The sequence below is a fragment of the Hypanus sabinus genome, chromosome 12 (genome assembly GCF_030144855.1).
Source record: "Hypanus sabinus isolate sHypSab1 chromosome 12, sHypSab1.hap1, whole genome shotgun sequence".
Classification (NCBI taxonomy): Eukaryota; Metazoa; Chordata; class Chondrichthyes; order Myliobatiformes; family Dasyatidae; genus Hypanus; species Hypanus sabinus.
The window spans coordinates 4690696-4704173 of NC_082717.1; the positions used below are offsets into that span (position 1 = coordinate 4690696).

Below are 13478 nucleotides of genomic sequence, written 5' to 3' on the forward strand. Positions count from 1 at the left end.
GCCTGAGGATATTCTCGGGGCAGCCCAGAAGTGTTGCCACGATTCTGGTGCCAACGTAGCTTGGCCACAACTTACTAATTCTAACCCATAAGTCGTTGGATGTGGAAGGAAACCAGAGCACCCCGAGGAATCCCACACAGTCACGTGGAGAATGTGCAAATTCCTTACAGACACTGGCCAGATTTGAAGCTGGATCTCTGGTGCTGTGATGGCATTGGGCTATTACACCACAATGACAGCCCATCTCACAGGTCAAGCTTTGCCTGTCCATCTTAAAGTGAATGGGAGGAAATTATCCCCTTCATCCCTCCACACTGACCATAAATCCTCAGTAAGAACATTAGAGGTACAGCATCACTAGAGTGTGACCATTCCAGAGCACACTGGATACTAGAGAAGTCACAGAGTAGGCAGGCCTTCCTAGTACAAGAGGGCAAATCTCTCTGTGCTGGATACTAGAGAAGTCACAGAGTAGGCAGGCCTTCCCAGTACAAGAGGGCAAATCTCTCTGTGCGATGAAGCTTCAATTAACAGCATACTGACCCAGTATCAGGAAGCAAATGGGACAAACTGTATTCACCCCGGGGCCTGAAATGTTTCTGCAAATTACTTGCAAGAGCAGCAATTATCATGTCTCCATGGCAACTAGGACTTGGGGACTTGTGGACGATCACACATGACTGAGTTACTAGAGGTCACACAAGAGCAGCATTTTAAAAGTGAAATTGTCACCTGATTTATCTCCACTGCTTCCAGCTACGTAGAGAGAGAGAGAATGTGTGTGTGTGTGAAAGAGAGAGATGGAATCTTACAGCACAGACAAAGCTCAGTGAGACCTCATAGAAACATACAGCATTGAAACAGGTCCTTCAGCCCATCAAGACTATAACTACCATCAGGTGTCCATCTACACTGATCCTGATGGCCAGATCTGAAGGAAGGAATCCACAGAAGTTCTCAACTAAATCACCAACGATTCTTTATTGAAAAGAAATGTACATTCTTAGAAAAAGGTTTTCTCCAGAAAGTTGTTGAGGAACATTCCCAAAGGATCCAGCTTCTCACGAATGGAGCAGAAATTCTGGAAAGCGGGATACATCTGTTCAAAGTCCTTGTGGGCACAGCTGTTGGCCTGGATAGTTAACAAAGAGCAGAGATTAGAACTAACACGGCAAATTCTGTAATTAGCCAGCAGGTCAGGCAGCATCTGTGGAGGGAAGAGCAGAATTATCCCCCCAAATTGATCAGCTTCCCTTTTGGAGGTTTTGACTGACTTAAGGGGCATTTGATAGAAATATACAAGATTATGAGGGGCACAGATAAGGTAAATGCAAGCAAACTGTTTCCACTCAGGTTGGGTGAGATTACAACTGGAGGTCATGGGTTAAGGTGAAGGATGAGGGGAACATGAGGGGAGCTTCTTCACTCAGAGGTTGGTGGGAGTATGGAATGAGCTGCCAGGAGGAAGTGGTGGATGTGGGTTCGATTTCCACGTTTAAGAGAAATTTGGATGGATATGGAGGGCTATGCTCTGAATGCTGGCCGATGGGACTAAGCTGATTAATGGTTCAGCATGGGCTAGATGGGCCAAAGGGCCTGTTTCAGTGCTGCAGTGTTCTATATCTGTACCATGTGTCTGCACATGTCTATTTCTCTCCAGTCCCTAACTGTTCATGTGGCTGTATAAATGCCTCTTAAATGCCACCATCATATCTGTCTCCACCACCAACCCTGGCAGCAGGTTTCAGGCACCCACCCCTCTCAGTGCAAAACTAAATCTAGCCCCACATTTCTCTTTTAAACTTTCCTCTTTCATCTTAAAGCTAAGCCCTTTGGTATTTGACTCGCAGAAAAAGACTGTCTCTCTGCTCTATCTATGCCTTGAATAACTGTTTTTATTATTAATTGTGTGTATGTTATGAATGAATAAATTTTTGAAGTTTGTAAAAAGAGTGGATTTTTGTAGGGAATGTTTCTTCTGTGTTGACCTGTCTGCTTTGAGCCTGGCATCAACCAATTCTTCTCCCTTGGGATATGTGAACAGCATCACTCACCTTGGCCCAGTGAGGTCTCCCCCCATTCTTTCTCATGATCTCTTCATATATCGCCCAATACCGTTTTCGGGGCACCTCCTTCCCATAGGGTCTGAGGAAGAGAGAGAATGTGATCATGCTGGTCATCAGGACAGTGGGTAGCACAGTCATCCCACACTCTGGGAACACAATATCCTAAGTGTTGGCTCTGCCCCTTGTCAGAACTATTACCAGTCTATAGATCACTAACTCTTCATCTCTCTACCTCTATCTGTCATTCTCTCTCTGTCTCTCTCTCTCTGCCTCTATCAATCACCCTCTCTCTGTTTCTGTCTGTCTGTCTGTCTCCCTCTCCTTTTCTCTCTGTCCGTCTCCCTCTCTGCCTCTCGCACACACAGACACACACACACACACACACACACACTCACACATATACACACACTTGCTCAGAATATACAGTGTCTGACCGACCAGGACACAGATGCACGGACAGCCCCAGATATAGTATCCTGCTGGTGGGGCTGATCTGCCATTTGCTCCCTGTGGCTGCTGCCTCTCCCAATACCTGTACATGATAATGTTGATGAAACAGCTGTCTCGCTTGTAGCACGGGCTGAGGAAAATCTCATCGGCACGAGCGAACCGGATCTCAACCGGGAAATGGACGCGCACCTCGGGGTTCCTGTCCAGCCACTCCTTCAGCTGCCCCAGCACTGCACCCGTCTTCTCACTGTAACCAACAAAGTGTGCATCAGACTCGGGCTGACGGGATGCCCTGGGAATACCGCATCCAAGTCTCCTCAGACAAAGTCTGGATGTAACAGGAGGCAAATACAGACAGGGATGGGTGTGACAGGGGAGAAGGGATGTGGCAGAGAGGTTAAGCTGATCTTTGTATATGGCTTCACAATATAATACAGCAAAATCACAGGGTGGTGGAGGGCCTGATAGGAAACCTATCGAATGCTGAAAGGCCCCAATAGAGTGTAGCAGATGTTTCCATTGGTGGGGGCATATGAGACCAGAGGACAGAGCCTCAGGGTAGATGGGTGGCCTTTTAGATGGAGATGAGGAGATCTTTAGCCAGACAGTGGTGAATCTGTGGAACTTGTTGCAGCAGGCAGCTGTGGAGGACTAGTCATTTAAAGCAGAGCTTGATAGATTCTTGATTGGTCAGCACATGAAAGGACACGGATTGGGGCTGAGAGAAAAAATGGATCAACCATGATGTAATGACAGAGAAAACTCAATAGACGATAGGTGCAGGAGTAGGCCATTCGGCCCTTCAAGCCAGCACTGCCATTCAATGTGATCATGACTGATCATCCTCAATCAGTACCCCGTTCCTGCTTCTCCCCATATCCCTTGACTCCGCTATCTTTAAGAGCTCTATCTAACTCTTTCTTGAAAGCATCCAGAGAATTGGCCTCCATTGCCTTCTGAGGGAGAGCATTCCACAGATAGGCCAATAGGCCAAATGAGTTAATTCTGCTCTCATACCTTATGGTCTTGTGACACATGTACACCTCAGTGACCCACATTCTATACTGACCTCAGATGCTTTCTCTGTGGAGTTTGCACGTTCTCCTGTGACTAAGTTGCTCCAGTAGAACAGTATAGCATTACCTTTGGCCCACAGTGTTGTGTTGACCATTGAACATACTAACTCTTCCACCCCACATAGCCGTTCATTTTTCCTTCATCCAGGCATCTATCTCAGATTTTCTTAAATGTCCCTAATGTATCTGCCTCTACCACCACCCTCAGTAGAGCATTACACGCACCCACCACACTCTGCGTAAAAAAACCATCTCTGACATCCTCCCTGTTCTTTTCTCCAAACACCTCAAGCAAATGCCTTCTCATATTAGCCATTTCTGACTTGGGAAAAAGTCTCTGGCTGTCCACTTGATCTACGCCTTTTATCAACTTGTACAACTCTATTAAGTCAGCTCTTTCCCTCTTTCGCTCCACAGAGAAAATCATAGTTCACAGTTGTGTAAGAAGCATTGTTACATAGATCGGCTCATTTCACTGTGTGAAAGATACAGACTGCAGACTTATGGAATCTGCAGTAATCAGGAGCTAAACTCATGGAGAAATAGAGCAGAAGGAATTTACTGAAGCTGTCTGGCGCATGCCTCTTATCATCTTGTACACCTCTGTCAAGTGACCTTTCATCTTCCTTCATTCCAAAGAGAAAAGCCATAACTCACTTTGTCTTTCCTCATAAGACTTGCTCTCTATTCCAGGCAATATCCTGAGAAATCCCAGAAATGTGTTTTTTTTGGTGTAATCGGTCTCCGAGAATTCCCCCTAGTGTCTGGATGAATACTTGATGGAATGAAAGATTTATCATAGAAGGTGTCTGATAGTCAGTGTGGAGTTGTGGGAGTTGTAGCAGCCAGAGGAAGCCCCCACAATCACAGGGAGAATGTATTAACTCGTTACAGACAGCAGTTCAAATCGAAAGGGAGAGGGAGGGAATTACCAGAAGTTGCAGAATTCAATGTTCATGCACACCTCATATACCGTCTGGGTAGTCTCCAGCCCCTTGGCATGAACTTTGAATTCTCCAACTTCCAGTAATTCCCTCCCTCTCCCTTCCCCCATCCCAGTTTCACTCTGCCTCCTCCTCCAGCTGCCTATCACCTCTCTCATGATTCTGCCTTCTTCTACTACCCATAGTGCTTTCCCCTTACATTCCTTCTTAACTTCTCCTGCCTATGCCCTCCCTGCTTCCCCTTCCCCACCCCTTGATCTTTCCTCTGATTGGTTTTTCACCTGGCACCCACCAGCCTTCTCCTTCCCACCCTCCCCCAACCTTCTTTATAGGGCCCCTGCCCCCTCCCTCCAGTCCTGACCAAAGTGTCTCAGCCCGAAACATTGACTGTTCATTTCCACGGTTGCTGCCCGACCTGCTGAGTTTCTCCAATTTGTTTGTGCATGTCACTTTGACCACAGCATCTGCAGTGTACTTTGTGATTAAATTGGGAGATTGCTAGCCAGTATGACTCGAAAGGCTGGAGTGCCTTTTCTGCACGGTATCTTAATAAATAAATAAAGTGAGTGAGAGATCCGAGGGAAAGATGGATAGGAGTCACTTGGCCTGAGAGCTGGTACCACTCAGTGGTAAGAAGGAAAGAGGATGGGAAGGGACTGAGCGAGGCGCAGGCAAGGCAGAAACATGCTGCCGCAGATGGGTCTGGATACTTACATGGGGACAGCCCAGTCCGATACGTGCTGCTTGAAGAGACACTCGAAGTTGAAAGCTTTGTCACTCCGTTTGACCTGTGTGACCTTTGCTGAATAGACCAACCAATAGAAGAAGCGGATGATCCAGGGTACCAGGCGGGGGAAGAAGGTGCTGCAAGAGAAGGTCAGAGGTCAGTGATTAGGGTTTGACCCAGGCACCCTGCTGAATCCACAGCCTGTGGGTTGGAAACCAAAAGGTAACAGAGGGCATTCTCATTTAAAATGGATACATTAGCTTTATTTGATACTTGAACATTGAAAAACTGTCATTAGCATCAATCTAACCCATCCCTCCCTCCAGTTTTATGTCATCCATGTAACAATCTAAAAACCTCCTAAATATCTCTAATATATCTGCCTTTATCGCCACCACAAGTAGCACATTCCACATACCTACTGCTCTGTAAAAATATAACTTACCTCTGACATCCCCCTATACTTTCCGATAATCACCTTAAAATTATGCTTTTTCTTTTAAGCCATTTCCACCACAAGAAAAGTCTCTGGTTGTCCACTTGATCAATGCCAATTATCGCTTTGACTTTATCAAGTCACTTTTCATCCTTCTTCCTTCCAAAGAGGAAAGCCCTGGCTCACACGACCTATCCACATAAGACATTTTCTGTAATCCAGGTAGAATCCTGGTAAATCTCCTTTGCATTCTCTAAAGCTTCCATATCCTTCCTATAATGATGTGACTGAGACCGGACACAATACTCTAAGTGTGATTTAACCTGGGTTTTATAGAACTCTAACATTATCTTGCAGCTCTTGAACTGAGTCCCCTGCCTAAAGACGGCCAACAGTGCATAGGCCTTCTCATCAACTTGTGCAGCAACTTTGAGAGAAGTATGTGAATCTGGGCTCATTGTGATGTGACCTGTCAGGTGGAGCCCTGGAAAATGACAGGGAGGGGTCCGTGATCTTTGACCCGGGGGACCTGGTGAGTAAAGGAATGGCCGCTGACCTCTGAGACCATGCAATGGCTTGGGCAGCGTCGAACTGACCTGATCCACAACAGCAGTTCCAGCAGGTAGTAGCCGATAATGTAGTCCTTCAGCCAGTTTGAGGTGGTCTTGACTGGCTGAAAAACACAGGGCACACAGTTAGAGCAGCAATTATGGAAATGTGGAGGGAACTGATGCCCATATCCAGTTCATCCCTGACGCTGGCATTGGCGTTGAAAGAATTGAGTTACCCGAAGGTGGGTTTACCTGCTGAGTAATTATGTGACTGGGTGTTTTTGGCCCCTCTACAGAAGTTCAAAGTAAATGTACTATCAAAGCAGTTAGTGTGATGGTAATGCTGCCGGGGGCATCGGAGTTCGGAGTTCAATTCCGGCACGATCTGTTATCAAGTTTGTACATTCTCACCATGGTGCTCTGGATTTGTCCCACAGTCCAAAGATGTACAGGTTATGGTCGTTATAAATTCTGCTGGGATTGGGCTAGGGTGAAATTGGTGGGTTGCTGAGTGGTGTGGCTCATTGAGCTGGAAGAGCCTGTCCACATTATATCTTTAAATGAATAAAGAAGTACAAGCATATATGGCACCATTTCCTACCCCAAGGTTCATTTTCTTGTGGGCATTTACAGTCAGGTCCCTTTACTACAGGTGATACAGAAACTCACAGAACAAAAGCACAACACACTGCACCTTGTCTGTGCGGTCTCCGTAGAAAACAGCTGTCTTGTCCGTGTGAGGGAACCAGAAAAAGCGGAAGTACTCCGATCGATGCAGGTGGCTGTCCAGGTCATTCAGAACCTGCAGAAATTCAATGAGAGTCATTCTCATCTACAATGAGACTCTGCATTCAGGATGAATTAATGAGTCAATATTTACACAATACCTGGCACTGTTGAATAGAGTTCCACTCATCAGCTTCATTGCTCCTTGTAGGAATTCATAGAGTGCAGAACAGTACAGCACAATGCAGGCCCTTCGGGTTACACTGACCTTTTAAACGATTCAAATTCTTCCCACCCACATAGCCCTTCTTTTTTTAATCATCCATCTACCTATCTAGGAGTCTCTTAAATGTCCCTAATGCATCTACCTCTATCTACTACCACTCTTGGCAGGGCTTTCCACGTACCCAACGCTCTGTGTGAAGAACTTAACTCTGACATCCCCTCTGTACTTTCCTCTAATTACATTGAAATTGTGATCCGCCCCCATATTAGTCATTCCACTATCTGAGTAAGTCTCTGTCCACTCGATTTGTACCTCTTATCAACTTGTTCACCTCTATCAAGTCACATCTCTTCCTCCTTCACCGCAAAGAGATGCTACACAACATTGCAGGGCTGTCTATACAAGAGGATCACTCCATGCCTGATTGATGTCCTGTGACTGAAGAAAAACTGTGGGATGAAATGTTCTCTTCTCGTTGCTGATGAAATTTCACACCTCATCTACCAGTCAGGGTCAGGTTTAGTATCTCTGGCATACATCATTGCAGCACTACATTGCAATACATAAGAAAGCACTGTAAATTACAATAAGAAATATATATATATTTATATATGAAATTAAATAAGTAGTGCAAAAAGAATGTAAAAGAGAAAAATGAAAGAATGATGCAGTGTTCATGGGTGCATTGTCCATTCAGAAATCTGATGGCAGTGGAGAAGAAGTTGTTCCTAAAATGTGGAGTATGTGTCTTTTGGCTCCTATACCTTGATGGCAGCAATGAGAAGAGTAGGTGATGAGGATCCTTAATGTCAAATGCTGCATTTTTGAGGCATCGTCTTTTGTGGATGTCCTCAATGCAAGGGAAGCTAGTATACATGTTGAAGATGGCTGCGTCTATAACCCTTTGCAGCATTTTCCGACCCTGTGTAACGCACCCCCCAGCCCCATACCAGACGCTGATGCAACCAGTTAGAATGCTCTCCACAATACATCTGTAGAAATCTGTGAGGGTGTTGAGTGCCATACCAAATCTCCTCAAACTACTAATCAAATATAGTCACCGTTGTGCCCTTGTAATTGTATCAATTTGTTGGGCCCAGGATAGATCATCAGAGGTATTGACTTGAAACTTGAGACAGTTCACCCTCCAGCACCAGCACACAGTGGCTGCAGTGTGCGCCTTCTACAAAACACACTACAGCCAATCACCTAGGCATCTCCCAAACCTGGATCTCCACCACTTGGGAAGAAGCCAACATCAGATGGGGGTACAGAAGTCTTTAGACCCATGCTACTAGGTTCAGGAAAATCTGTTCCCCTCAACCATTCAGTTCAACCTGAATCTCTACAGTTCAGCAACAGTATGAACCAAAGAAGGGTCTTGGACCAAAGTGTCGACTGTTTTTTTATTTCCATAGATGATGCTTCCTGACCTGCTGAGTTCCTCCAGTGTTTTGTGTGTGTTGCTTTGGATTTCCAGCATCTGCAGACTCTCTCATGAGTGTTACCATGATTATTGCAAACTCTGATGCCCCACAAATTTATATCCTCATTTCCCCCCCCCCCCCCATATGCTCACAACTGCATGGCCAGAACTTTATCTACAAGTTTGCAGATGACACCACTATAGTGGGCCACATCTCAAAGGAGTCAGAGTACAGGAAGGAGATTGAGAACTTAGTGACATGATCACAACCATTCCCTTGATGTCAGCAAAAACAAAAGAGCTGTCACTGACATCAGGAAGAGCTGCACATGCACACTAATGGTGTTAAGGCTAAAAGGGTTGAGAGCTTCATGCCCTAGGAGAGAACATCATCTCTCTATTGATAGGCCTTGATAGAGCGGGTGTGGAGAGTTTCCTATAGTGACAGGGTCCAGGACCAGAGGGCACAGCTTCAGAATACAAAGGTGTCCCTTTAGAACAGAAATAAGGAGGAACTTCTTTAGCCAGAGGGTGGTGAATCTGTGGAATTTGTTGCCACAGGCAGCTGTGGAGCACAGGTCACTGGGTGCATTTAATGTGGAGGTTGATGGGTTCTTCATTAGTCAGGGCGTGAAAGCTTATGGGGAGAAGGCAGGACAATGGGGTTGAGAGGGAAGTGGATCAGCCATGAATAAAAGGTGGAGCACTCGATGGGCTGTTCCTTTGTATTATTGTCTTATGGTCATTCTACAAGTGTGCAGTTAAAAAGCATCGGAACGAACTACATCACTACATGGTACAGAAACTGCGTTGCAATGGATAGGAAGGTTCTACTCTCCAGTAGAACTCTCCAGTACCACTCTATCCACCATATATACAGAAATGTGCTGGAAAAGAGCCAGTAACATCATGAACTTCCTACCCACTGTTTGCTCCACTCCCATCAGGGAAGAGGCTATGTAGAATCGACACTAGGGCCACCAGGTTCAGAAATAGTTACTTTCCCCAAGCAGTAAGTCTGATCAACACCTCCAGCCACTAACCCAACCCTTCACACTCCCAATCACCACTAATTTATCATTTCCTGTCAGTCACCTTATGTACGGATGCCTCTGATGTCCAGCGTCACTTACGGGCATACAATCAATTTTCGTATTTAAACGATCTGACGTATTTACCTTCACCGTGATTTTTTTATTATTATTAATGTGCTGCATCAGATCTGGAGTAACAATTATTTTGTTGTCTTTAAACACTTGTGTACCAGAAATGACTTTAAACAATGTTGAATCTTCTTTTATTTAACTGATGCTGTCTCTGGTAGAAATCATGTATAATTCATGTCTAATGTGTGTTTTTCATGTGAATACTACTTATCTGATGCTCTGTGCCTCTGATGCTGCTGCAGGTAAGTTCTTCATTGCCAATGTGCAGACCCAAACTTGTGCACAATGAAAATAAGTTTGACTTTGATGTTGACTTTCAGCTCTGATAGATAGAGGATGAAAGGAACATGTCCATGGGAATACCTGCAAGTGTACCATCATCCCAACTTGAAAATATATCCCCTTTCCTCTATATTTGTGGGTCTGAACCCTGGATCTCCCTGGTGTGCCAGGGTAGTGTAGCAGATAGCATGATGTTATTACAGCTCAGGGCATCAGTTCCCTTGCTGTCTGTAAGAAGTTGGTATGCTCTTTTTGTGAAGTGTGTGGGTTTCCTCAGAGTGCTCCGGTTTCCTTTCACATTCCAGAGGTGTAACAGTTAGTATGTTAATTGTTCTTTTTAAACTGCTCTGTAACCAGGCTAGGGTCAAATAGTGCTGCTGGGTGGTGAAGTTCATTGGGCTGCAAGCATCTGTTCCTCACTGTATCTCAGAATACAGTACCTCCTCAAGTCAAAGCCTCTTCACAGAAATTCTGTTGTGGTTCATCATCACTTTTTGGAGCCCAGTCACTAGAGGATAATGAGAAATGGACATGCCAGTGATGCCTGCAAATCAGAAGTGACGGGAGGGTGTACAGGAGTGAGATATGTCAGCTGGTTGAGTGGTGTTGCAGTAATAACCCTGTACTCAGCGTCAGTAAGACCAAAGAACTGATTGTGGACTTCAGAAAGGATTAGACAAGGGGACACACACCAGTCCTCACAGAAGGATCAGAAGCAGAAAGGGAGAGCAATTTCAAGTTCCTGGGTGTTAACATCTCTGAGGGTTTATCCTGGACCCAACATATCGAATCAGCTACAAAGAAGGCATGAGTGGGGCAATATTTCAACAGCAGGAGTTTGAGGAGACTTTGTGTGTCACCAAAGACACAAATTTCTACAGATGTACCATGGAGAGCATACTAATTGGGTGCATCACCATCTGGTATGGGGGGCGGTGGGTGGTGTGGAGATGCTACCTGCACAGGTTTGAAATAAGCTGCAGAGTTGTAAACTTAGTCAACTCCATCATGAGCACTAGCTTACACAGTATCCAGGACATCTTCAAGGAGTGATGCCTCAAAAAAGTAGAGTCCATTATGAAGTCCATTACTAAGGACACCATCACTCACGTCATGCCTTGTTCTCATCACTATCATCATAGTGTTTGCTCCACTCCCACACCCTGAAAGCACACACTCAATGATTCAGGAACAACTTCTTCCCCTCTGCCATCCGATTCCTAAGTGGACATTGAACTCATGAACACTACTTTTTTTAATTTCTACTTTTGCACTACTTATTTAATTTCACTATTTAATATATTTCTATACTTACTGTAATTCACACATTTTTCTACATTATCATGTATTGCACTGTACTGCTGCTGCAAAGACAACAAATTTCATGATACATGCTATGGATATTAAACCTGATTTTGATTCTAACGTACTTCAGAAGCCAGAGCCCATTCCCCACATTTGGGAAGTCAAGAACTAGACATGGGCTCAACATGAGATGGATATGGTTACGAGGACCTGAGAGGTAATGTTTTCACACAGAGAGTAGTTGCCACAATGAGCTACCAGAGGAGGTGGTGGAGACTGGAATGGTAACAAGATTTAAGAGGCATCTGTTCAGGTGTGTGAATAAGCAAGGCAGAGAGGGATCTACAAAGCATGCAGGCAGATGGGATCACTATAGAAATTTATAATGGTCAGCATGGAGGTGATGGGCCAAATGGCCTGTTTCTGTGCTGTACAGATCTGCTGGGCTGGGCGGTGGCAAGGTCTGTCACACAGTGATGAGTCGCTGTGTTAGAACATCGAACAGCACAGTACAGGCACAATGTTGTTCTGATCTTTTCACCTGCTCTCAGAGCAATCTAGCCCTTCTCTCCCACATAGCCTTCTATTTTTCTCTCATCCATGTGCCTGTCTATGAGCTCTTTAGATGTCCCGGTTGTATCTGTTTGTACCACCACCCCTGGCAGGGCATTCCATGCATCCACCACTCTCTGTGTGAAATTTCTACCTCAGGCTGCACCCCCCTCCCTTTTTCCAATCAGTTTAAAGTTATGTACCCTCGTATTAGCCACTTCCACCCTGTGAAAAGTTCTCTGGCTGTGCACTCTATCTTTGCCTCTTATCGTCTTGTACACCTCTATCAAGTCATCATTCACCCTCCTTTGCTCCACAGAGAAAATCAAAGCTGACTGAAGGATAAAGACTGCAGACTTCTGCAATCTGCAGTAACCAGGGGCTAAACTTGCAGAGAAATAGAGCGGAAGTGATTCAGTGAAGCTGCGTGGTGCAGACTGAGACCTCTCCTCATGTGGGTCACTCTCCTCAGGCAGACATGGTTGTAATATATACACACACACTCACGCTCTCACACAGGCAGACAGACAGAAACACACACACACACACTCCCTGCACCACCACTATCCTCAGGAGACAGGATCCGGCACCCAGCACTCCTCTGTGTTTATAAATACACCCCGCACATTTCTGTTAAACTTCTTCCCCTCACCTGAGTCATTGGTTGCTGTGTGACATACCGAATCAGGAACAGTGGGTTGGAACTGAGGCCAATCTCACACTTGCGTGATTCATCATTGACTGTTCCCTCAGATTTTCCCAGCTCTTCTGAGATCCCCACCTCCAGGGACTGGACTGTGCCCCACCCTATCACACCCCCAGAAATGGTAGGTTGGTGAGGGTTCCCACAGGCAGCTTTGGGGACATCATTTGCACTGGATGGGGGTGGGAAGAGCTCTGAAACCAGTTTTGGGTTACATAGCAAGCGATTTAGATCAGGCAGCTCTTCCCACAGGAGTTGGGGAGGCCAGGCTGCTAAGGATATCCTTTGAGAGCTGAATCCAGCACAACCTGAGACTGTGCTGGCCATTAATGAAACAATGCATTGATATACATGTGACAAATAAAGCTATTCTTTATTTAATCGTTATACTTTGGGAGGAACTGGGTAAGTTCCTAAATCAAACATCCACAGGATATGAGGACAGAGCAGAAAGATGGTTGTTAACTATGCTTTTATCAGCCTGAGTTTTATGACATCTGGTCATCGTCGGGACACTACTCATTGTGGGACACTGGTCCCTGCTGGTCACGCTGCTCGCTTTTGGGACACACTGGTCATTATTTGGAACCCTGATCACGTTTAGGAACCCTGGTTATTGTTGACAACATTCTGGTCACTGTCTCTGCTATAGAGATTTGATCTCCATACTGAGGTGTAAACTCCCGGCTGCTGTGGTGATATTCCGACTCCTGTCCCAGGACTGTCGGACTGGGACTGTGAATCCCTGTGCAGTACCCACCACCACAAAACCCTATCTCTATTTATCTATCCCTCCCTCTCTCATTCTATTTCTCATTTTTTCTCTCCTATTCTCATTCTCT

At 45.4% G+C, this 13478-nt stretch overlaps 1 protein-coding gene across 1 annotated transcript in view; it reads right to left on the reverse strand.

The window, feature by feature from the left end:
• Positions 1-962: 962 nt before the first annotated feature.
• Positions 963-13478, reverse strand: part of LOC132402579 (L-gulonolactone oxidase-like) — a 54702-nt gene continuing 42186 nt past the window's right edge. The window contains exons 8-13 of the mRNA XM_059985470.1: positions 6945-7052; positions 6296-6372; positions 5251-5400; positions 2599-2763; positions 2055-2145; positions 963-1132 (exon numbers count right to left, since the gene is read on the reverse strand). Of these exons, the coding sequence (XP_059841453.1) occupies positions 1004-1132; positions 2055-2145; positions 2599-2763; positions 5251-5400; positions 6296-6372; positions 6945-7052 (720 nt within the window). The 3' untranslated portion in view covers positions 963-1003. The remainder of the gene's footprint in view (positions 1133-2054; positions 2146-2598; positions 2764-5250; positions 5401-6295; positions 6373-6944; positions 7053-13478) is intronic.